General features: G+C 41.8%; 2 protein-coding genes across 4 annotated transcripts in view; both read left to right on the plus strand.

The window, feature by feature from the left end:
- Positions 1-13,045, plus strand: part of LOC142466036 (kininogen-1-like) — an 18,808-nt gene extending 5,763 nt beyond the window's left edge. Inside the window, exons 5-10 of one of the 3 annotated variants that reach the window (XM_075570661.1) lie at positions 191-298; positions 4,093-4,177; positions 4,953-5,098; positions 9,675-9,782; positions 11,303-11,386; positions 12,084-13,045. In XM_075570661.1, coding sequence (XP_075426776.1) covers positions 191-298; positions 4,093-4,177; positions 4,953-5,098; positions 9,675-9,782; positions 11,303-11,386; positions 12,084-12,626 — 1,074 coding nt within the window. In that variant the 3' untranslated portion in view covers positions 12,627-13,045. Of the gene's footprint in view, positions 1-190; positions 299-4,092; positions 4,178-4,952; positions 5,099-9,674; positions 9,783-11,302; positions 11,387-11,658; positions 12,033-12,083 lie in introns of those variants that run through there. The other 2 variants (XM_075570662.1, XM_075570663.1) reach the window with 2 other exon arrangements.
- A 7,684-nt stretch (positions 13,046-20,729) lies between these two features.
- The window catches only part of LOC142466031 (uncharacterized), a 78,745-nt gene continuing 73,238 nt past the window's right edge, over positions 20,730-26,236 (plus strand). Inside the window, exons 1-4 of the mRNA XM_075570654.1 lie at positions 20,730-20,997; positions 24,915-25,028; positions 25,311-25,398; positions 25,772-25,944. Of these exons, the coding sequence (XP_075426769.1) occupies positions 20,803-20,997; positions 24,915-25,028; positions 25,311-25,398; positions 25,772-25,944 (570 nt within the window). The 5' untranslated portion in view covers positions 20,730-20,802. The remainder of the gene's footprint in view (positions 20,998-24,914; positions 25,029-25,310; positions 25,399-25,771; positions 25,945-26,236) is intronic.

A 26,236-nucleotide genomic window follows, 5' to 3' on the forward strand; every position in this document is an offset into this window, starting at 1 on the left:
TGGCACAAATGGAGCAAAGAAAACTTAATACATTAATGCAAAGTGAAACAATGTCAAAATGATGCAATTTGCACCTGTTTCTGAAGCAATGCTCCATTTGCAACATGTAATGCATACAGTATACTCCACACACAATACATTTAGTTAAAGGACTATCCCAGCAAAACTCACATTCTTCATTGTGTTCCAGGTGGTGTGTGGATGGAATTATAAAATGGTATATACCGTCAGACAAACAAACTGTTCGAAAAGTGAAGTACCTGACCTTACACCACAATGCAAGATTGATACAAATGGGGTAAGTGCTCTCTTTGTTATGTGTTGTGATATTAGGATTCCCTATAGGAGGGGTGCGCAAACTGGGGGACGCGAGATTTTGTTGGGGGGGGGCGGCGGTTGCAGAGGCCCCACGCTCTTCCCTGAGGCATTTAAGCTAAATGCTGGGGGTCTTCACGAGGCCTCTGCAACCTCAACTTACCGGGGTTCTGTAGCCTTCTGGAAGCATCGCCATGGCAACGCTGCATCAAATGACGCTGTGGGGTCATGTGACGTGCACGTCGCCATGGTAACGCGTTGTCAAATGCCACTGCAGGGTCACATGATGTGACGTCACATGACCCGCGGTGTCATTTGACGCCAGGTCACAGAAGTGGTGGCACGAGAGCTGGGGCTGTCGCACAGTAGGGCGGGGGTGCGCAGCTCCAAAACCTTGCGCTCCCCTGCCCTATACCAATGTCTTTAAAAAGCTTTTATGGTTAAAAGCTCCCATCTTGAAAATCCTATAGCTGCGTCCAGGGTGAGGAGACGCACGCGTGCGTGCTCACGCTCGGCGCATTCAAATACCTTTTAATTGATGCAAGCTTGGTGCGCGCATGCAGGTGTGCTCAGGCCGGACCGGTGCTCGGAGAGACAGTTATTTGTTTTCCCGGAGCTATGGCGCGTTACATGACCAGGTAAGGGCCAATGAGAGCACCGCAGTCACAACAACCAATCTGATGGAGCTGAGGATGTGACATCACGCCCCACTCCATTCTGACACGCCACCCTCCCGTCTGTGGTACGCCCCCTCCCTCCCCCTCGCTCGAGCACGCAGTGAGCAGGACAGCGAATCGCTCCTGCTCGGGCCGACGCTGACATCACGCCTCGTGAGCATGAGCGCTCGTCTCCCCACGCTGGCCGCAGCCTAACACATATTCCAAACGGTTATCAATGTATGAGCAACATATAAAGTCTGTTTCTCTTGATGTTTTGCTAAAAATGAAAGCTACCCCTCAGCATATTAAAGCTGCAGTTAAAGCAATATCCTACATGTTTTTTGTTTTTTTTTAATAAATCAGTACTGTACTACGAGAAAATCCTTTTTTTTAAACAATTTTTAAAGACATTTTTTATCTATTTAAAACCAGAGACATAACATAAAACACAGACAAAGCTCAGTGCAGATCCTGAAAAACTTATACATGGTACAGTGCCTAAATATACATGTATAAATAACTAATAAATAAAATGGTCTTTTAGTTTAACATTTTGGCCACATTGTTGTAAGCCCTTGAGCCAACTGCACGGCAGACCACGTTCAAGGGTCCCTAACACTAATATAGATTCTTAATAACCTGTGCATTGCCAGGAAGAATGATTTATAATAAATCTGTCAAAATGAGTTGCAAAAGTTCTAAGTCTGATTGAAGCTTTTATTAACCTGTACATTACCAGGAAAAGCACTCTGTAATAGATTTGTCACAATCACACTGCAAGCAAGTTCCCCTGATAGTGGGAGATGCCATGGAGTGAGCTTTTAACCATTTAAATGTGGGAGGGAGTGAGCTTCAATTAGGTAGGAGGTTGCCACCCTCCAATCAGCTAAGATTAGTTGAACAAGAATTATAAAACATACAGAACACACCTACAAGCTCGTATTGTCTTAGCTGATTGGAGGGTGGCAACCTCCTACCTAATTGAAGCTCACTCCCTCCCACATTTAAATGGTTAAAAGCTCACTCCATGGCATCGCCCACTATCAGGGGAACTTGCTTGCAGTGTGATTGTGACAAATCTATTACAGAGTGCTTTTCCTGGTAATGTACAGGTTAATAAAAGCTTCAATCAGACTTAGAACTTTTGAAACTAATTTTGACAGATTTATTATAAATCATTCTTCCTGGCAATGCACAGGTTATTAAGAATCTATATTAGTGTTAGGGACCCTTGAACGTGGTTTGCCGTGCAGTTGGCTCAAGGGCTTACAACAATTTGGCCAAAATGTTAAACTAAAAGACCATTTTATTTATTAGTTATTTATACATGTATATTTAGGCAATGTACCGTGTATAAGTTTTTCAGGATGTGCACTGAGCTTTGTCTGTGTTTTATGTTATGTCTCTGGTTTTAAATATATATATTGCCATGCTCAGTAGCACTCCTCTGTGAAACTTATATGCTTATATATATGGTGTGTACATTTTTTATCTATTCTAATGTAGCAAGCATTTTTGTTTCTATAGAAACCATTTACAAAGTCACACCCCCTTCCCCTTGTGAGACTCTTGAGCCCTGCCCTCTGTCTAGCAGTGCACCAATTGTATCTAGTGACTGCCTGGTCACATGATCTTGCACACAGAATTTTGCATTGTGGCAAAGCTGTTCTGCAGCAATAACTGAATTAAATAACCCAGAGCAAAGCGATCGATTACAAGGAAATGGATCGATCTGCAACTTAGCTAATCACTTGTCAGTGTGCAGATTGTATTAATACACATATTGAAAGGAAAAAAAATAAACATTTTAAAAACTGCAGCTTTAATCGGCAGTCAAGATCTTGGGGAGCGCCGATATACATGAAAAAATACAAGAAAAACACACAATAGTGCAATATGTCTCTATCAGTATAACGACTCAGTCTTCAGAATCCAGCAGGGTGTGTACTCACATGTCTCCTGATGAAACCGGTGAGCCGGTGAAATGCCTTGAGTGGAAACCGCCTTCACTGTGTAGGACGCCGCACACAGTGTTACTTGTTCCCGTGTCAATCATCCGGGAATCCAACCCGGAAGTGCGGGAGCCAAGACGAGCTTAGACGAGAGACGAGAGACGCGAGCACAGCTGAGGAGAGGAGTGGTCACCACCCACCAGGACGTATAGGGATACAGCATTTGCCACTGATTTTGGATATGCATAAAAGGAAGGGGAATATGTGAGTACACACCCTGCTGGATTCTGAAGATCGAATCTATACACTGTTAGAGACAATCCACAAAAGGGCTTGAGCTGCAACTATCACTTGAATTTGATTACACATCACAGAACTTTTTGCAAATTGATTGTATTTTTATGATTTATTTGCACTGGTTAATCCCTAGTGTCCCTTGGTACTTTTTTTTCCTTATTATACGAATTGCACTTAGTTTGGTTTAAGCGCCTTTTTGATAACACTTAATTTTTTCACCGGCATATTAAACGGCCAATGAAAGTAATTTATCAAAATGGTTTATCAAAAAAATACAACTGGAAGACTGATAAATGACCCACAGTATATGCCCTGAAGACGTTGCAGCTACACATGATGTCGCAACGCCATGCAGGGTCACATTGTCATGGCAACGTGGCGCCACGTTACCTTGCTAAGCCATGTGATGTCATGTTGCCATGGTAACGCGGAGCCATTTGACGTCGCGTTGCCATGACCGGACGCTGTAGAAGGGGAGATCCCATGGCAGTTGTCCCATCTCTCGCCTTCTGTTGGCGACCCTGCAAAGCATTAACATGCAGATATTGCTTAGCAGAGCCCAGAATCTTGTGCATCAGTTTAAACTTAATATAGCTAGATATATGTGTATACTAGTGTACATTTTACACAATTATTTGCTAACTTCATGCACATCCCAATTACCTGAAGATGAAGTCAGTAAAGAATAATGTAAATTTGCTTTTTAAAAAATATATTTTTTTACCTTTTAACAAGTTTGTCCCATTTAGACACAAAACAGCTGAAATAAAAGGTTGTACAATTTAGTTGACTTCAAACATGTACTTTATTTGATGTGTTTTTGGGAGTTCTGGCTGCAGATTACAAATCTATTACATTTATTTATTTAGATTTCTGGTAACTGTGAAACTACAGCCTACATAGGTCCTAATCATTTCATTCAAGTCATTTCTCAAATCTGCAAAACGGATACAGGTAAGAGACAGTGAGAGTACAGAAAATATAACCTTCTGTCCTCGTCTAAAGACATACAGTAAGTGACAAGACCCCACGCAGATCCCCCCATACATCCCACCATTTAGGGAGATCTGCAGGTGCAGGTAGAGCAGCATTTCCATGAGTGCTACACCTCTTTACAAGACACAAGGGGCAGAGCAAAAGAACAATATTGAGTAGAATGATGTTTTGCCACAAGCTCTCCTAGTCCTGAGCCACTGTTAGTGTTACAGTGAATAGGGCCCATATCCTGCTCTATAGAGAGATTCCCATCACTGGAGAAGAAGGCACATTCTCAATAACACCACAGCTTGGCTCAATGCTGGTATCCTGCCCCACCAGTAACCTAAGTATGGATCCCCTGAGCATTAGACTCCCCATATGTGCATGGGTATGTTTTTGTATGAGTTGTCAGTGATGGCATAACCGATTTATATTTGAGTGGGTGCATAAGTCAGTCTTGTTGTTAAACAGTCCTGGTGATAGATTTTAAAACACATAGAAGTCAGTGCTAATCAGCGCTAGAGATGCAATTATGGAGGGGTGGGAGATATTACATGTTTCTTTCAAACATTATAGCAGAAAATGTCCATTTCCATTTTTATATACATAGCCACGTGCACAAGGCACAGACCTTAGAATACAGGTAATATCTGTACAACGTGAGATAAGAGCATGAAACATAACATTATGCAATGAGAAGGAATCACTGTCCCAAAGAGCTTATAATCCAAACTAACATCTGCTGTTCTAGGATTTTGCCTTTTCTGTCGTACTGAAGTGGACCCAAATGATCCAGAACTGCGGGATCTGTTAAGACAAGTTATTGATGAATATAATTCTGACAATAACCACACAAACCTTTATAACATATTTAGCGTTGGAAGAGCCAAAAAAGAGGTTGGTATACCACGTGTTCCAGTCTAAGTATATTTAAATCATTTGTATATTTCATTTTGTTTTTAGTTACAGTTAGGACAGAACATGCGCGGGAGGGGGGGAGTTGTGAGTTCTCTTTGCTCTCTTGCTGTGATAAGTTCAGCATTTTTTTAAATGTGTGCTTGTATGGGGGTAAATTAGGAAAGGGGAGTATGATAAGGAAATATACCTAGAAATAAGATTACAATGTACATTCAAACATTATTTAACATTTCTACTTCTTTAATTAAAACAATCAACCAATCGCCTAATTTTATCTATTAAACATATCACTGACAATTGTTCAATTTGTTTCTATGAGAAACTGCAGCTTTGGATGGAAATGCAGTAGGGATTTACACCCCAAGCGTAGTATTAGAAAACAATATTGTACGGGTTGGAAACGCTTATCTTTTGATATGTTATGAGAACTGATTGCATTAATAAACTACTTTTCTACATACTGTATGCACAATTTGATGGTGGATGTCAAAGAATTGTATATTTGTGATAAATAAGACAAAGAAAAAGTAAGGTAGAAGTGATACGTTTAACAGCTAACTCGTGTTTAAAAAGAGTGCAAGCTTCCAGGGCCACTATGGTCTCTTCTAACCTGAAAGCTTGCACTCGTGTTAACCATGAGTCCGCTGTTAAAGGTATTACATCTATCTTACTTGTGTTTGTCTATTCTACGGGCTAACACAGTACCATCCTCTGTTTGGTAGGTAAGGCAATCTCTGTTTGACCACAGGGTGCAGACACTAAAAGACATTAGCACTTGTTAATACCCATTCATCTAATTGGCCATGAATTAACATTTTCATATAAAGCTGTGTTTTCTCTGTGACCAGAGTTAATTCCATGTCATGTTATTGCATCAGTCACACCCTCCTAGCACCGAAATGTAACAAACACAATGGAATATAATCCACTTACTACTTTTTTTTTATTGGACACTAGCTGAGAGACCCGGCGTTGCCCGGGATGTAAATGCGTAATAGGTGGTATTATTTATAAATCATGGAACAATAGGTGAGTATTTGTTGTAAAGGTTTCGGGTGGGGGGGAGAAAGGTGAGAAAGGGGAGCGGGGGGGGAAGGGGAGCGGGGGGGAGAAAGGGGAGCGGGGGGGAAGAAAGGGGAGCGGGGGGGGAAAGGGGAGTGGGGGGGGGAAGGGGAGTGGGGGGGGGAAGGGGAGTGGGGGGGGGGAAGGGGAGTGGGGAGGGGGAAAGGGGAGTGGGAAAGGGGACTGGGAAAGGGGAGTGGGAAAGGGGAGTGGGAAAGGGGAGTGGGGGGGGGGAAATTACAATACTATGGACAACCACTTACAATAGGTGCAGCGCCTCCACCTGCGATGGCTCCCACCAGAGGGGGAGTGGATCCTCGCAGGACAAACACAATGATCACATACACAATGGGGTATAATAACTAAGGACTTTACTAACATGTAATACGACACCTCACATTCATAACATAACCTGTGTCCCTCTCAGGAGGAGACACTAACCGTGACGTCTCGCAGGACGATTCCCCAACACTAGGTGATCCCACCCAGTGTCCAAAGAACCCCACCCAATGTCCCGCACTCTTGCAGAGAGTCAATGGGTGACTGCGCAGTCACTATTAAGCTAAGGGCCCGGTGGTGCACTTAGAACTGTAGATACCTGCCGAGCACTCCAGTGCTCGGATCAGCAACGCTTCACAAAGGGTCAGACGCGTGATGAATCCGTCTGATCCTATCCTGGTGATATTCTCTGTGGACCCCCAACGTGGGTCCGAACTCCGTCACTGGAACCGCAGCATCCGCTGAGTCCCTCTCTAACGATACAGCAACGTGACACACCCTGCACTACAGGCCGTCCCTATAGCACAGCATCCTTAAGTGGCTTAAGGGTCAATCTCCTAGGGCATTCGGGGTTGCCTATCCTATATAGGTAGGTCTTGTACCCACCCTACTCATAATACGGGCCCTGGGCCATGGATCCCCGGACTGGTTACCGCTATGAACCCCCCCCCCAGTTGCCTCGTACTACGCGCAACGCCGCCCTGGGCAATGGCTCCCCCGGATTGGTTACCGCTATGAACCCCCCCAGTGGCCTCACCACTCGCAACACGGACCCTGGGCTATGGCTCCCCGGACTAGTTACCGCTATGAACCCCCCAGCTGTCTCGTGCCACTTACTTACAACAGGACCCTGGGCTATGGCTCCCCGGATTGGTTACCGCTATGAAACCCCCCAGTTGTCCCTATCTTCCCTTCTGTTCCCCAGTTGCCAACTAAAGTAAGTGACAGGTTCCCTATCCTGAGGGCTGTCCCTGGAAACACTCACACTACTGGGGGACTCAGGGCTATCTTGGGCCAAGGGGGTGCTGGCCTAGTACAGGGAGTCCCTCGCTCCTGTACCCTACCTCCTTCCCTTGTCTGCTCCTTGCTCTCACTGACCACGTAGCTGCAAGCCCGCCAAATGTATCCACTTCTCCTCCTGGCAGTCTTACAGCCCTATTGGCTCCTATGAGGCACCTGGTGCCTCCCTCGCTAAGCACTATGGGAATTGTAGTCCCTGGGCACCTGCAATAACATTGGGGCCGCGGGCGTGCCTTCCCTGTACTTACACTAACCCCTAATGGCCGCCGCAATCTTTCCCTACCTCTCGCGCGACTCTCCTGGCTGGCTCCTACACTGCGCATGCGCGAGTGGTGGAGTAATGGCGGCGCTCTCTTCGCCGGCCGCCGGGACCTTAGAGACGCGACCGCGGCCTTAGCAACGGCCCGATCGCGTCCCCGGCAACCGGCCCGCTCGCGGAGACAGCGCACCGCTGTCTGCAACGGCCCCCACCCTTGGGATGGCCGTCGGGTCTGCCGCTGGCCTCCGGCAGCACCCGGCATCTCTCCTGGCCACGGAGGCTCCCTAGGAGGACGAAGGGGGAAACAGGTGACCTGGCTACACTAGGCAAAGAAAAAGAAAGGTAGAAGTGATACGTTTAACAGCTAACTCGTGTTTAAAAAGAGTGCAAGCTTCCAGGGCCACTAAGTTCTCTTCTAACCTGAAAGCTTGCACTCGTGTTAACCATGAGTCCGCTGTTAAAGGTATTACATCTATCTTACTTGTGTTTGTCTATTCTACGGGCTAACACAGTACCATCCTCTGTTTGATAGGTAAGGCAATCTCTGTTTGACCACAGGGTGCAGACACTAAAAGACATTCGCACTTGTTAATACCCATTCATCTAATTGGCCATGAATTAACATTTTCATATAAAGCTGTGTTGTCTCTGCGACCAGAGTTAATTCCATGTCATGTTATTGCATCAGTCACACCCTCCTAGCACCGAAATGTAACGAACACAATGGAATATAATCCACTTACTACTTTTTTTTTTATTGGACATACTTGATGATTTGTATTATTTTATACATTTTTATTCAAGGCAACAAAATATGTAACCAATGCTAACTAACAAAGCATTGCAGAGGTAACTAGCATTTATTTTCACCCTTAAGAGATATCATTGGATGATATTTCACTGGGGTTTTTTGTTTGCTTTCCTCTGGGTCAATTTACTGTAAGTACGGATATAGGATAAAGTATCTGTCGTCTAAATTTAGCATAGGTTGAACTTTAATGATGGAAGTCTTTTTTCAACCTCATCTACTATGTAACTATGTAAAACATGATAAGCATGTATTTGTATTTATTTTACCTCTTTCCTTCTGTGTGGTGTTATTGTGTGAGAAAGGTTTGTACTTTACATCCACGAGCAAAGTGTTACATTTAATAAGGCAGAGGGTGAACATAATTAGGATTATACATCATTGTGTTGTGGACAAATGATACCCATGGGAAGGAAACAGCTGATATGCCTTCTACGTTTCCACTACTTATATATCATCGTTGTATAGGTAAAACTCATTAAGTACATTTTGGGCAAAAGCTCAATAAATGCACTTCCTGACTTGGTATCTTGATCTTCATATTTCTATTGAAAAACTCATTAACTGCTTATTTAGTTGTAGTTCAGAGTTACTAAAAAAATAAAACTCTAAGTATTCTTTTCCTCAGTACTCAAACATTGTAGTTAAGGACTTTTACCTCCACGACAATATATTTTCTATTCTCAAAAAATACACATTTTCGCTTTACTGGCGGCGAATTTTTAGTTTTTTTATTTAAATTAAAATCGATTCCATTTACTGAAATGTTTCCAAGTTTTCTGTGCAGAATGCCTTTTCATATGTGAAAATCCAGCACATTTTGTGGCTGCATCTTTAACACAAACGTGCTCCTGTTGCTCACAATACATAACTTTATAAATTACCTGCAGATTTACATGGCATGCAAGGCCTCCAGTGAGTGAAACGGAGACCTCATTTCATAAAAGTCTACGCAGCCTCAGATGCTAAGAGTGAGATTTCCTTCCCAGAGTAAATGCTACAAATGAGCGAATTTAACACAATTTAGGAGACTGTGAAGGAGATTTCCTGTTACAAACTCAAGCTTAAAATCAGTCTAATGTGATATTTTTCTCAACATCTTTCTTCTCTCATTCCTTATCTTATAGGGGCTTGGTGGAACAATGTATGATGTGTCATTTACAATTAAAGAGACCAACTGTATTAAGTCTGTCTATGCGATATTGGAAGATGAGTGTCAGATAAGTGAAAGCAGTGTAAGTACTTGGGACTATAATAATATATCACTTATTTCAATTGCAGCCAACAGCTTTCCTGGGGCTCAGGACTAGAGTTTCAGCCGGGGCCTTCCCCCCTGCTGGTGGCCCCCGTCTTTCTCTTACACCCCCTTCTAACACTCCTCCATGTATTTCTCCCCCCTTCTCTCTTACTCCCCCCTTCTTTAGCCAGCACACTCCCTCCCTCAACCCCCTTCCCCCTCACGCATACACACAAATCTACCCCCCCCCCACACACAATCTCCACAATACCACACACTCCGCCCAGTACAATACCACAATACAACACACTCCCCACAGCACAATACCACAGCACCAAACACTCCTGTCCCAGCACAATACCACACAACCCCCCTGCAGCACAACAGCACTCCCCCCAGCACAACAGCGATTCAATTTCTTATTTTCTCTGCGTGTCTTCTACCCGTGTATCTGGGTCTCTCCACTGATCATTGTATAAACCTGTCGTCTAAAAAAGGACCGCCTGATCCTCCTGTCGCGTCACACATCCAGGTCTGGTAAGTGAGTGTGTGATGTAAACGAAGGTCTTTCCCATGGGCGATACGTGCTTTGCCTTCTCCGGAAGTCCTTCCAATAATACATAGAGTTTGACTCATAGTACTTCTTATCCCGCTTCAATTATGTTATCTTCCGTTGTATGATTTAGTTCTTGTAGTTGTAGAGGTCTCAAAGATTAATTTCTTAAACTTGGCAATTGGCACCTGTGTCTTTAGTATTGTCTTTGTTTTTTCGATCCCTTGCTTTACTTCTTTATATGCTGGTGGTAGCGTTTCAATGGTCGGTAACATCGGGTCGATTGGTACTTTTATTAAGTACCTGTTGCTTTTGCTCTTCCTCCCTGACAAAGTGTTAGGTTTGAAGGTGAAACGGCTGTCAGATTTTCTACCAGACACCTAGTCTAACTCAGAGGTGAGCAAACTTTTTAGTCTGTGCCGCTCTGCCTGCTCTCCTCCCCTGCTCTCCCCTCTCCCCCCCACCCCATAACTTTTCTCCGGCATCATTATACTCCGCGTTGCCACAGTGACACATCACCAGAAGCCGCCAGAGACAAGGTGTAAGGGATATATAGAGGTCTTGCGCGCTCCTGCGGCATTCAATTTAAATGTTATGGGGAACAGCGCAAGACCTTTGTAAGCACCGCGCCCCCCCGTTTACACACCTCTGGTGTAGCTCCGCAGAACCTTAAAAAAGAAGAGAGATACCGTCAGCAGCTTAGGAATTCCACTGAGCTGGAAATAATGTGGTTCGGCTCCAGAGAACTCCTGCTTCCCAACTCAAAGAAGAAAACTCCTTTACTATCACAATGTGTGTCTGTCCTGGCAGCGAACTGGTATACAGGTATCACTAGCTGCAATAGTCAATATGGCCACAATAACTCATATGGACAAAGAGTTGGGAATTGCTTGAATGTTGCATGTGGCATAAAATACCATTCATACAGCTAAAACTTGTTATTTTCATTGTTCCCTTTATTTTAGAGTACTTTCAACTGTGATGTCAAATTTAATGTTACAAACAAGGCGATTAAAGTCCACTCAATTCCCCAATGCTTCGAAATTATGGTAAATACCTTATTTTCCTACTTTTGTTCGTTCATTTTAGTTCCTTTCAAACGTATGACTAAGCAAAGGAATGAGGATATCAAACTATAATAAGCCATTTATTGTTTATATTTTGGTAACAATGTTTTCAATGTGCATTCCCAATTTGTAACATGTAGCCCGAGCTGCAGTAAGGTGAGAGTTTCGCTTTCTAGCATTTTATTGGAGATGTGTTAATATTTTTGCAATTTTAGAGAATATCAAAACCACAGTAAGAAATATGTTTTTTCTAGGGGCCGATATAAAAGCTTAGCGAAGAAAGGCCCAACATCCCTAAAGTCACATTGTCAAAAACAGAGACATTTGCAGTTTTTAGAGAAGGAAATAGCAGCGATTTTAATGGTCCCAGCAAAACAGAAACAGAAAACTACTCAAGGATTTCACAAAGAAGTATGTGATCGGAAAGAAAAAGCAAACAAATGACAATTACAAATTTAGATTGGCAGGTGGGGACTGCACCTTTGATGTAAAAACAGTTTTAATTTAATTGTAAAGAGGACATGTTACATTTCGGTTAGAACTCATCTTACATTTGTTCCAATGTATACCGTGGGCACTACGTGAAATACATTGTTTAAATATTCATATTTTAATAATTATAGCCATAATATACATGTGCAATAAAAAAGTAATTGTGTATTTCATATTCTTATTCTAGTACATGTCAACAGGTTACACAAGGGGACTTACACCTCTCCGCATGGTTTTAGAAAGGCCCAAACATCTAGTCATTCCTGGCCGTCCTCAATTGCAATCCAGAGGACCTACTGGTCCTAATCCTAAAGAAGAAGACAAGCATGGAAGAAAGGATAAAAAAGAAAAAAGACTCAAAAAACACAAAGGATGCAAAAAACATGATCATAAAAAATGTGACTCTTCTGAAGAATTTAAAGAAGCCGACAGAAGGAAAACAGAAGTAACAGTCAAACCTATAGTGCATGAAATCCCGCAGGTGCCTAAGACAACTTCGCAAACAGATGAGGTGTTAGTGACAACACAACAGTCACATAATTCCGGTCATGTTCTTGGGGAATCAGCTACTCCATCCATACAGGGGCCCCAAGGTCCTCCATTATTCCCCAATATTCCAACAGTGACAGAGGATAATGGTAATGTTCCAAATAGTCATGAGGATGTTTTGTTGGACCTACCAGAGGCACCAAAATGTCCTGGGAAAACCTGGAAAATAATAGTGTTGTAACCAACGTTACCAGCACTTCCAACTCTCAAACCACTTACATTTGAAGACCGGCAGATTGCTACTGAGGATATAACAACTCCAGCAGCTCTAGGAACAGAAAAGAGAGGCTCCTCCACCCCACCCCAATCTCTGCTTTTTAGCGATGAAGACCTACTCTAGATGCCCTGCTGTCCTAATTTTAAAACAATTGTCTGATTAAATGTGGTATGAAATTGTCAGTACGTAATTCAAAGGTTTAAGTTTCAAATTTGATATAAAAACATGGCAAAATATATTTGCACAGTTTCTTGCAACATATATATTATGAAACAATTTAAAATGTTAAATGTTAATTGAAATATCTGCACACTGATGTATCATCTTTGTGTCTTACCATGTTCCTAAAAGTGGTACATAAAATAAAATGAATGCTTGATTTATTTAAGAGTTTATTCTACCTAAGGCAGCAAAGTAATATTTCATTAAGAGATTTTCATTGGCTTCCCTCCTGTGGTCTTTTCCTGTTTTCTCTGTTATAAGTGAAAATTAACTTTGTGATACACAAAGGTGTCTACCAAGACAGAACACAGGCATAATTCAATGTGTATCCATCTGTGATATACACATATACTGTACGAAGAGCAACAGGGAGTAGGAACACTCCTTTTTAGGTAGAATCCATTAATAGCAATGACGTTTTTTTAATTGAAAAAAGTAACTACCAATTTTAATGACAGAAAACATATGTCTTTACTGTTGTATCAATCACAGCCTGCAGCGAATGACACAGAAGATTGTAGTAAAAATAATAGCACATCAGGGCAGAGCAGAACGTGATTTTACAGGAAAGGAACAGAAGAGGAGGACTCCTCTATCATTCTGTCATCAGTGACATCGCGATCACTCTAGTCCTGGGACCCAGGAAATCAGTCTGTGGCCCTCATCACGTGATTGCGACTGTCGGATGGGGCTGGGGTACTCTGGTGTCGTGGCCCCTCCAGCAGTCTAAGGGTTAAACTATGCTGATCAGGGCACTATTGTACGGATACAACCACTGACTTCAATGGGAGCTTCCGTGCTTTCGGCCCTATCAAAGTTTCAGGAATAATCTCCTGAGTGTCAGTGTATTTGTAAGTGTGCCTCAATCAGTATCAGTATGCCTATATGTATAGGTTTTAACACATAAATGAATGGCTGACAAAGTCAATATGTCATTCACAGAAAGTACATGAAATTATGTACTTTTTGTGAATGACAGATTGACTTTGTCAGCCTTTCATGTATGTGTTAAAAAACCTATTAACTTCAGAACATAGGTAGCACCCATTTTTGAAAATAATGATATAATATCAATAATAAATAATTGAGTGAGCGGTGTGCTCTGTTTTGTGTTTATTCCTATATGTATATCAGTGAATGTGCACTGTGGGGTTAAAGGGTTTAGGTGTGTTCTTTAGAGCTCAACAAAATGCTGACATTATAGGAGTTACATTGATATAGACTTCTTAGAGATTGCTCCTTTTTTTTTATTTTAACATTATTTTATTCAGAAAAAATACAGAACAAAAGAAAAGGAGAGAGGAATACATCATAAGATTACGTTGAAGGACATTACTTTTGCAGGATACACAGATCCTGAGTTGACTCTCTGACAATATAACCTAGACAAATATTTTGATCCTCAGACCGGTCAGGAAAGGGAAAAGGAGAAAAAGAAAACAAATAGGGGTTCTTGGGAAGCCTTTACTATAATAAGTAATAGTTTGTTCGTGTATAGCGCTTTTAGTTTCACATATCACTTTACAGAGACATTTTGCAGACACAGTCCCTGCGATCTTACAATCTGTGTTTTTGGTGCCTGGGGCACAGGGAGATAAAGTGACTTACCCAAGGTCACAACGAGCTGACACCGGGAACTGAACCAAGTTCTCTTGCTTCAAACTCCGTGCCAATCACTCTTTACTCACTGCTCCTTCTCCCATACTATCCAAAGAAGAGGTCGATACTCTGGGCCAGGATGTAGCTAAGTAACTTTTTTTAGCATTTAATTTATCCAGGGATCCCATTTGCGCTTTGGTGAGTTAAAAAAAAAAAAGTTTGAAGCAGGGGGTCTGCGGAGATAAACTGCATTCATTTTAGCTCTCGGGACCCCCTGCTTCTTGGGATACAATAGGAAGCTACAACATCACCCCAGTACCACAGCAAAAGCAGCATACTGCCTCTGCTGCTGAGCCTTGTTGTGCAGGTCTTTCTTTTAGTACTCCCATGCCAGGCAACAGACATAATGGAACAGTAAGTATCATTGTGTTCTCCTAGATGGACATTGTCACAGGAGACCAGGCATTTACGTCTTTTTACCAGGATCATACATTGAGCAAAACAGGTAAATGAAATAAATTGTAAATTTGTAAAATTGTAAATTTATTCACAGGATGTTACACAAACTACATAAAAGGCACACTTACTTGGGAACTGGGGTAAAAAACTAGACTCTCCTAGGTGCAAGGAATACTACATAAGGATTTGCCCCTGAGACTTAGCCTGCAATGTACAAGAACTGAAATCAGCCTGCAGTTCCAGACGCCACCCCTTCCCTCTCTCCAGAGGTCTGGATTTTAAATCACTGGACTTGGTGCTTAGAATCTGCAAATCTGATTGACTATGTGGTTTATAATACTTCTGAGTTACATTCACAGAACCCTGCAGCCTATCTGGGCGTGGGAAAATGTCTCACCAGGCAATCAGAGCAGGGCTCATCTGGCTGATGATGTCAGAGGCAGGGGGTGAGTTGAGCCAGCTCAGGACGCCCTCTGGGCAGGACATATTTTCTGGCCAATAGGAAAAGCACCATCTTTTCCTTAGCCAGCCCATTGCCTCCCGCTGGACAGGCGCCACTGAGTCTAGCAGACCAGGGGGTCTCTGTTCTCTGGACCCAGTACTCCGCCCCTGCCCCGTCCACTTAGCATTCCGACACCTCTCAACATCCTGTCTCCTCTTTCATCTACGGATTCTATGCAGACTTGCTGGCACCTTAAACATGTGCCCAGTCTGACTGCATTGAGCCTTATAGTAAATGTAAAAACACCATATGTCATATTTTATTACAGCATACATTTTGGGGTACCTCATATTCAGTTGGGGCACACACAAACCCAATACAGGTTCTGGGACACCTTGGCACTAATTGGTGTACATCCCTTAACCTAGGGATTCCCTCAGCTACAGGGATACTTTTCATCCCTGTGACTCATTTTACTGTGCACAAAGCACATATGTACTTAACACACTTTGTTAATAAAATATATCCCCTGGTATGGGGAATAGAATAAAAAATAGAATAGAATAAAAAGCTGCACTTTTTTTTTCACTATCCATATTCCCCACACACTATTGCATAGACTTAGTATGGATTCTAAGAATCCCCTCACAACCTTATATGTATGGTTGGAGCACCTCGGAACACCTATACCGGTTCTGGTTGACCTGGGCATTTACTGGGTATCCCCATTAACCTAGGGACTCCTTGACTTTTTCAGGGACACCTCACATCCCTATGCCCCTTTTACCTTTCTGGTCTGTGCGGAAGCAGGGAACCCCTAGGGGTTGAGTCACGAAAGCATTTTCAAGGGGAGATATTGCCTGTACAATGTGCCTCATGATCCCAGGGTACATTTTTGGGGTATCCAGCAACTCTGCTACCTAGGCACATTCTGATAACACTTTCTCAGCAAACCCCCCTTGAAACTCATACCGTAGCAATCTCTGCTTGCTAGCACTCCTGGAAAGGTAAAAACACATCAAATACTTTATTGTCGCACAATACATTTTATGCATTACACAGTACTGGGCTCAAGAACTGACTCTTCTTGAACCCTTATTATGGATTAGGGGTAACCAAATGGGCTTAGACATTTATTTGAGAGCCTGGTCACACCCCTACCATCACAGACATTGAAAGACATACTTGACCATCACAACTCATTCTTCGAAGTTCACTCTGTCTCTTCTCTACTTTCTCTCTCCATGTTGTTTGAATTTATCACCAGTTCCTTGATACCTTTGCTTCCTGGCTCAAATTTCCCGGAAGGGGAGCAGCGCAGCAGTCCCCACAAGCAAATGTTAACAAAATAACCATAAAGTGTGATTATGCATACATGAACATCATTATTACTCAAACAACTATCATTTGTATTATTTGGTTAAATATCCATCTGTTTATAAGAGAAAGAAGAGTAGGGAGTAGAGATTGGAAAAGGGAGAGAGCATACTGTTTTATTTAGACACCCGGAATTAGGTTGTCAATAGCTTATTTTTGGTATTTTATGGCGGTTATGTCAATTTTGTTACTGTATTGACTTTTTTTGCTATGTAGCATGGGGCAGTTCTTTAATGGAGAATACCTTTTGAAAATTTGTGCAGGAATCCCTTAGGAACGCTGTTAGTTTTTCCATTTTAAGAGAGTACCAAATTCTTGTTTTAATCTGATATAGAGAATAAAATTATATATATGATATCCTTTTATTTAAATAAACATGTTCTTTTTTCTACCATTAGCCTCCTCCAGTTTTGCTGGCAGTGCACTGCCTTTGTTCATCTACTTAATCTGATATAGGACTGGCAGAGCTGGGCTCATTAATTTCTCCGCTATGGCACAGCGTGTTGCTGTCATTATATGAGATATCAATTTATTTTGGTGTCTGTCAATACCTTCCTGAGGTCTGTTTAGAAGACACGACCAAGGATCGAGGGGGAAAGGAAAGACCAGTACTTTTTCCACCAGTCTGTGCGCCTTTTTCCATACCACCTCAGGGCATAGCCACCACATGTGGATGAATGAGGCTCACTGGCCACAACCCTTAGGCTATGGGGGAGGTCCCTGGGAACATTCTTGCCAGACGCACTTGGGTTAAATGCCACCTGTATAATACTTTATACGCATTCTCTATAATTTGCATGCATATGGAGCACATGGCCACCGCCGCCCCAAATATCTCTCCCCATATTCCAGGGTCCAGCGCCTGGTTCAGATCTTTCTCCCATTGTAAAATAAATGGAAATTCACTTTCTGGGGGTGGAAGAAAGATTGAGGTATAGATGGTCGAGATTGTCCCTTTTTGAGTTGGGGCGACGTTACATAGACTCTCTGCTAGAGTTACGGGTGGTCGTGGTGGGCTCACACGTTGGGCAAAACCTTTTATGTGAATGTATCGAAATATCTCACTCTTCGGGATTCCACATAGTTCCATAAGGGAGGCAAAGGAGAGGACCTTGGCTTTGTCCAAACCATAGACATGGTTTTTAATGAAATTAAATAGTAAGGTAGTGTCCAATATAAATATAATTTTATTGCTTGATTTGAAATGATAGATTTGATTTATTGTCGGATGTTATAGTTTGACTGCCCAGTTGCTCACCTCTATTTAACCAATTATGTATGTATATATGTATATCTTTATTTGTATAGCGCCATCCATGTACATAGCGCTTTACAACATTAATATATGTGACATAAAACTAAGAGACGTAATGTAAATAAGCACCACCGACATAAAAGTACACATAAGTTCCTGCCGCGAAGAGCTTACAATCTAAGTGGTAAGTAGGACGAATTTACAGCGACAGTAGAAGCGTGTTATGGTCATTGTGTCTGCAAGGGGTTAGGGTAAGTGCATATGTGTTTCTTCTATTAACACCTCCTCCTCTATTGATCTCTCTGCGGGGGTACCCCAGGGCTCTGTCCTGGGACCTCTTCTCTTTCTCTCTCTAGGTGACTGTAACAGGGGACTTATCCCTGTTCAGTAATGTGCCTTTAATCTAGCAGTGTGGTGGTTAACTGCTGGTAGTTAATTACTAAACACCACCTGCCTGATTTAGATTGCTTACAAAAGCCTGTCTGTTCAGACAGGAAGGGACTCCTTAGCTCACTTGTGAGCTGACCTTTGGAGACACCACATGTCTTGAGCTCTGCCAGAAGACACAGCAGAGCTGATTTCAAGACACAGGGAAAACTTCTAAACCTGGATGCTGATATTTTCTGTGCACACACGGGTTCGGTTCCAGGAGAGCAGAGAAGCTTACTCTACAGCAGCTAACAGATAAGACTTTCATTATTAAGAGACTTATTAGATATGCTTATTCATGCTATGTGTTTGGGGGCTTGGAGAAATGCTTGACTTAGGGAGATGTGAATTAATTGCATAGTGTTTCACTAGAAATACTCCCAAGTGAATATAAGCTTTGTTCCCCCCCCCCCCCTGTGTTTGAATGGATTTCCTGATGAAAAGGAAAAGGCACAATAAAGCCTTATTATAATTTCACCTTATAAAAGCCTCCAAATTGTGTACCTCTGTGAACGTCCGTCTACAGTGACCTAATAACATCTTTTGGGTTTAAATATCACGACACACAAATGTACTTTTCAACACCCGACCTTATACCTGCTGTACAAACCAAAGTTTCTGAATGTCTCTCTGCTATATCATCCTGGATGGCCCTCCCTCGCTTTAAACTCAACATGGCTAAAACAGAGCTCTTCATACTTCCTCCCAAATCTGGCCCTACTACCTCCTTCCACATTACTGTTGGAACTACGATCATTCATCCAGTAGCCCAAGCACGCTGCCTAGGGGTCACACTCGACTCCTCTCTCACATTCGCCCCTCACATTCAAAACATATCTAAAACCTGTCGCTTTTTCCTCCGCAATATAACAAAGATACGCCCTTTCCTCTGTTGCTCGACTGCTAAAACTCTGACTCAGGCTCTCATTCTCTTCCGTCTTGACTACTGTAACCCCGGCCTTCCTGCCTCTCACCTGTCTCCCCTTCAATCTATCCTAAATGCTGCTGCCAGAATCACTCTACTCTTTCCTGGATCTGTCTCAGCAACTCCCCTCATGAAATCCCTCTCCTGGCTTCCGATCAAATCCCGCATCTCACACTCCATTCTTCTCCTCACTTTTAAAGCTTTATACTCTTCTGCCCCTCCCTACATCTCAGCCCTAATTTCTCGTTATGCACCATCCAGACTCTTGCGTTCTTCTCAAGGATGTCTTCTTTCTACCCCCTTTGTATCTAAAGCCCTCTCCCGCCTTAAACCTTTTTCACTGACTGCCCCACACCTCTGGAATGCCCTTCCCCTCAGTACCCGACTAGCACCCTCTCTATCCACCTTTAAGACCCACCTTAAGACACACTTGCTTAAAGAAGCATATGAATAGCACTGTGGATATTCTGAACTCATGATACATAAAGCTTGGCCCCTTGCAGAGGCACTTACCAGAACCCCCTCCTACTGTACGTTCTCCCTACCTACCAATTAGACTGTAAGCTCCTCGGGACAGGGACTCCTCTTCCTTAATGTTACTTTTATGTCTAAAGCACTTATTCCCATGATCTGTTATTTATATTATCTGTTATTTATTTGATTATCACATGTATTACTACTGTGAAGCGCTATGTACATTAATGGCGCTATATAAATAAAGACATACAATTCAATACAATATGAGATTTACTGTGTAGTACTAGTCAAAGGATGCCCAAGAGACAAGAGGTCAGTTTATCAAAGTGCACCAATGCAAAATGGCAGCAACATTTTTATAAAAATAAGATTAAACATTTTATCAAAAAGTTTCCAGTGAAAGTAGTGAAATATTTTCCTTTGCACCAATTGGTTTTCTACCGTCAACCTTTTCATTAAAAGCAGTTCTCAGTATTAGCAATAAAATACACAATACAGGCACTACATGCTATTTATTTAGTAATGGACTTGCATGTACAGTATGTATGTGAAAAGAATATCATTTTGCCACATTCACCCTGATAAATGTTCCCTTTAACCAATGCAAGTCAATGGAGATAAATAGATATTCCTCTTTTCCCTTCCACATGCCTCTGACAGGTGTTCCTCCATGATTAATCAGTATGCTCTTAACATTTCAATATTAATTCTTTCTTGCCATATGAAGTAACGGGGACAACCTTCATGGATTACACTTTATCTAAAGTCCATTTGGATAAATCTGGTCTGTTTGCTTTGCTGACATTGTGTAACATCTGTCGTCATCAGAATCTCTTGACCTTTCTCTGCCCAAACAAACATGTTTGCTTTCTAACTCATCCTTACTGTTGTCTGATATTTGCACATTCACATTCTCCTGAGCAGTCCCCACTATTGCAGCGGATTCTTGGTAGCAATGTGGCTTACGGTCATCTTGCTGCTTTGCTCCCAATTTATCTTGGGTGCTGCAAACCAAGCTTTAACCTTCGATGCAGACTGCGATGGCAAAGACATTTTTGACGCAGTGGACGTAGCGTTGAGGCATTACAATGATGAAAAACAAGATGGCAACCAGTTTATTCTGCACAGGATCACAGAAGCCAGGACAAGGGTAGGTGAAAATGATGTTTGTGATAATGTTAGTCTATGGCTGAGCTCATTGTCCAACATGTACAAGCAACCATGAGGTCGATGTCTTAATTTCTATTGTTTGTATTGGGGTTAGGGAAATTTATTCTGGTAGAAAGAGGAAAATAGTACATTACCTCAGTAATCAAAGTGCCCTAATAATATTTGGGGTTTCTTGTGCCTAAATTGTGGCAAAGATCTGTGAAGTTGATATTAGAAGGTTTTATACTCTAAAGACAGCTCTTTAATATAAATGCTTTATGTTAAAAAGTAGTGGTAATAAATCCCCCTAAATACTGTACCATACATCTACTATTGATTGTCTCTTAGAGTTGGGAAGAGTTGGCACTTAGAGCCACTACCTTTAAAAACCTTTTATTTGCAAATGTTCACTGTTTTCACTCTTCGTGTTTTTTTTGTTTTATATGCAGAAAAGTTTTATTACTAATAAGATAACTAAAATAGAAACCTTTACATATCTTGTTATAACATTAGCTTTAATTTAGGAATCCAAGCAATCTGTAACCTACATCTGTCTCACTGGGCTCCTGTCTGTGGATGCAATTTCAATATGTTACACTCTGGTACTTGTAGATATAAAGATACGTTCTATATTAAAATACAGCTTCTCTGGTCAAAAGAAATACAACATACAGTACGTGGTGACCTCCTTTCATGTGAAGGTCGTACAGCTTCTCATTATTAAACAAAGGTTGTTACTTACATACTATGGTATTCAGGACTGACGCTTTCTGGCATATGCTCATGTTATGTGCCGGGCCAGAGGTCATTATATATATTGCTCTCTTTTCCATTTGAATCTATTCTCTTATTGTTACCGTGTTCACTGCACCTTCCCGATGGATACCTTTTACATGCTTGCTGTTTGAAACCATAAAGATTTCACATGGCTGTCTTCCTGTACCTCTGACAAGAGAGGGGCAAATCCGCCCAAATCCATTTCCCAGATTTTTTTGCCTTTTCAACCCAAAATCCGTTTTTGGAGTGTAAAATCTGCAAACGGATTTGGTCGGTTTCAATCCACGGATTCCTCAAAAACCGCAAATGGATACAACCGTGGATGGATTGGTAGAATCCAATCCTCAGATTCCGCAATCCGTTGGCGGATTGCCAATGGATTGCTGAACTCATTCTTTCCCGTCTTGATTACTGTAACCTCCTGCTGTCCGGCCTTCCTGCCTCTCACCTGTCTCCCCTACAATCTATCCTAAACACTGCTGCCAGAATCACTCTGCTCTTTCCTAAACCTGTCTCCGCGTCTCCCCTCCTGAAATCCCTCTCATGGCTTCCGATCAAATCCCGCATCTCACTCAATTCTCCTCCTCACTTTTTTTTTTTTTTCCAAAAGTTTTTTATTAGGCATTGCTTGAAATACATTGTATACATAGCAGACATCATATTGCCTAATACAGGTTTTCTTGTTTTAATGACAGTAAGAGGGAAAGACTCAACGCACCCCCGACCATCAAACGTGGGTCGGCAGGGTTGGCGTGAGGACGGAAACAGAAAGTGGGGGGGAGAGTGGGGGGGGATCTCCTCCTCACTTTTAAAGCTTTACACTCTTCTTCCCCGCCTTACATCTCAGCCCTAATTTCTCGTTATGCACCATCCCGATTCTTGCGTTCTTCTCAAGGATGTCTTCTTTCTACCCCCTTTCTATCTAAAGCCCTCTCCCGCCTTAAACCTTTTTCACTGACTGCCCCGCACCTCTGGAATGCCCTTCCCCTCAATACCCGACTAGCACCCACTCTATCAACCATTAAGACCCACCTTAAGACACACTTGCTTAAAGAAGCATATTAATAGCACTTTGGATAATACTGGACACATGATACATAAAGATTAGCCCCCTGCAGACGCACTTACCAGAACTCCCTCCTACTGTCTCTGTACGTTCTCCCTACCTACCAATTAGACTGTAAGCTCCTCTGAGCTTAATGTTACTTTTATGTCTGAAGCACTTATTCCCATGATCTGTTATTTATATTATCTGTTATTTATTTGATTACCACTTGTATTAGTACTACTGTGAAGCGCTATGTACATTAATGGTGCTATATAAATAAAGACATACAATACCCACAGATTGGATTGTTCAAATCCATCCACGGTTGCGGAATTCACGTAGTGTATTGGTAATTAAAATTAAAAATCCACATAATGCAAATCGCCTTTTTTGAGATTGATCCGCTGAAAACCGCAGACCAAAGGAACCGGCCGATCCAATGCAGATCCAATTCCACCCCAAAAATTCGCCCATCTCTACCTCTGACATGTCTTGTGGGCAGAACTCCATAACTGTATATTCAGCCAAAAACTACAGGCGCGCTTATAGTATGTGATGGCGTCCTAGAGGTGTTGGGTACATTTTATGAAAGTTCTTCTGATTTGAATATGTACAGATTCCTTAAACAAGTCTTTGGGGATCTAACAGGCACCGAAGAAAGCAAATTGTTATTAATAAATGTTTTGAAAGCATCAAAATATTTGTTTGATTCGATTTGCTTGTGGAAGCCAATTGTACTGTTACGTTTTTCACAAGCAGTTGTTTTCTGGTCGACGACTACAGGGGAATGAAACCATTATTTGATTGTTTTAAATCAGAAATACTTTTTTAGATTAATTAAATCATTTGGACTTTTTTTTACAAGGCATATCTGATGTATTTTGGTGATAAGAGTGTATGCCAGTCCTCAAAGCCCCAGGTAAATTATCAGCTCAGCTAAATCTTTTCTTTGCACAGTAATTCTGATGCCATCATTCGTCAGACAGATAAACATAAGAGAAGCTGATCTGCCTGCACCCCGCATCCCGACAGCAAGTGATACCCACTCATTATTCAGATGTTAGTGATAAGCAGTGTTTTTTATTAAGATAGATGGTGCCGGTATCCGGCTGCAGGGGAAAGTGCGGGCTTCTTACCTTCTCCTGCTCCTCGCGCGTCGTTGAGTTGTTGTGATGTCATGACGCTGTCACATCATGGCAATGTGGCGCCATGTGATATCACAACATCAGTTGATGCAGCGTAGTTGTATTGTATGTCTTTATTTATATAGCGCCAAAAGTGTACTCAGCGCTTCACAAAGAATACCGTACAGGAAATTTTAAAAATACAATAAGTGCAGCAAAAATCAGACAATGGGAAAGGAAATTCCTACCCCGAAGAGCTTACAATCTAAGAGGTTTGAGGGGAAATTTACAGAGACAGCACGTGAGGGAATAAGTGCTGTAGATGGGTGTGCTTGGCCACAATGGGTGGTATAAGTGACTGTGGGACAATAGCCATGAGTGCAGGCTATTGGGATGCTTGATTTGTGGGGCAAGTTTCTAGTTGTGCCGAATCTTCATCAAAACCAGTAGATGCCGGAGATGAGGAGCCAGGAGGAGAAGGTAAGAAAAAAAGGTGATGGTAGGTACTGTACTATCACAACAAAAAGCCCTGGAAATAAGTAAAACTGTTATTTTCATGGTTCTAATAACCAATTACAACTAAAAAGTTGTTTAAAAACATTGAACATTGTATATTGAACATCCCCAGTGAATGGATGTTAGTGACACATTCTTACATTGCTGTCTCTTAGGGGGTTATTCATTTAACAGTGATAGTTACAATCTGGGCATTATTTCCATGGAATCTTCCATGCCCTCGTGCCCTGATCAGCACTATCACAGTTTAATGAATAACTCTTTAGTGTCAGTATAGCGCCTCTTTTACCATAACTGCGCCAGCTTGTGTTGTAGGGAGGAGATACATGACGTGAATATTAGAATTGTGCTAGATCTGCACCTTAGACTTTAGAAGAAGGAATCCCTTACTGCACATTTACAGCTACAGAATAACTGAGCTATTGAACAGCAAGATTTCCACTTTCTAACCAGCCTGAAAATGACGGTGGAACGCATTATTTTGTCAAGTATGAGATATACGAGAGTTCCTGTGCAGTGAAAAGTGGCAAAGTGTGGCAAGAATGTGACTACAAGCGATCAGAAGCAGTAAGTCCTGGTTAATTACTTTTTACTAATCACTACTTAATCCTAATTAATTAATTTTATTTTCCAGTGACAATCAATTCTTATCATGAGATGTAAATGAGATATGTTTCTGTAGGCATGTTACATTTTTTTAGTGTGCTAAAAAGCACTGTTTAGCTATAGAGAATCGGTTCCAATCCTGTAATTATAAACAAATGATAGAGGCGGGGATACTACTTTCAGATATTCAGTATGACCCTTACCCATTTTCAAGTCTGATTTCATCTTTTTCTGTTTGCCCAGGAGACCGGTGCGTGCTCAGCACATGTTCTAATCAATAAAGAGCTGAAGATCAATGATGTTATTTTTCAGAACTGTAGCTATATTGCAAGTATGTAAATCAGGACATATAAAGAGTGTTTTTAATGATGCCATAAATCTTTTTTCTGGTTATAGTACAGTACTGTATTGCCAAACCTTAAGATTCATGTATTAAGTTAAAAAAAAAAGTGCTGCAGTTTGACATTTCTCAATGAGAATAGGGTTATTGAACTGTACACAATGTTCGTATCCCAGTAGCTATCTACACTATTTCACTTAGTGTTACACGCGGTATCCATAATTAATAAATTATACATAATTACACAGGTTTGTTTAAGAGGTGTCAGCTCAAGTTGCACATGCATTTAATCTTTAATGCCCTGAAAAGCTGTAACCCTTGAGTACTGATGATGTGTCCTGCACTATCTTTGCCCTATTTTCAGTATTAGATCCTCTGACTTATAGTTACTATCCGTGTCGTGGATGCTGGAAACCCATAGATTTCAACAGTGTGGAGTTGTTGCGCATCATGAAATATGCCACCGAAACCATGAACTGGATAGGTTCTCATCCCTTCCACTTTGACCTTGAGGAGATGAAGGCTGCATCTAGGCAGGTCTGTACATCTGATAGCAGGGATTTGCTACCATATCCCACAAGTCACAGGGGCATGTACTGTATATCAAGATGGACAAAACATTTTGGTCTACCTCAATTTAATGCAAAAATAAAATAACACTGCATCGGTTATAGGAGCACATTTTAATACATCTCTGTTATGGCACTGACTATATCCCCCCTTAACTCCTCCTATGGCCAATTCCCAAAACACTCACTGGCACAAATGGAGCAAAGAAAACTTAATACATTAATGCAAAGTGAAACAATGTCAAAATTATGCAATTTGC

The sequence above is a fragment of the Ascaphus truei genome, chromosome 14 (genome assembly GCF_040206685.1).
Source record: "Ascaphus truei isolate aAscTru1 chromosome 14, aAscTru1.hap1, whole genome shotgun sequence".
In the NCBI taxonomy this organism is placed as follows: domain Eukaryota; kingdom Metazoa; phylum Chordata; class Amphibia; order Anura; family Ascaphidae; genus Ascaphus; species Ascaphus truei.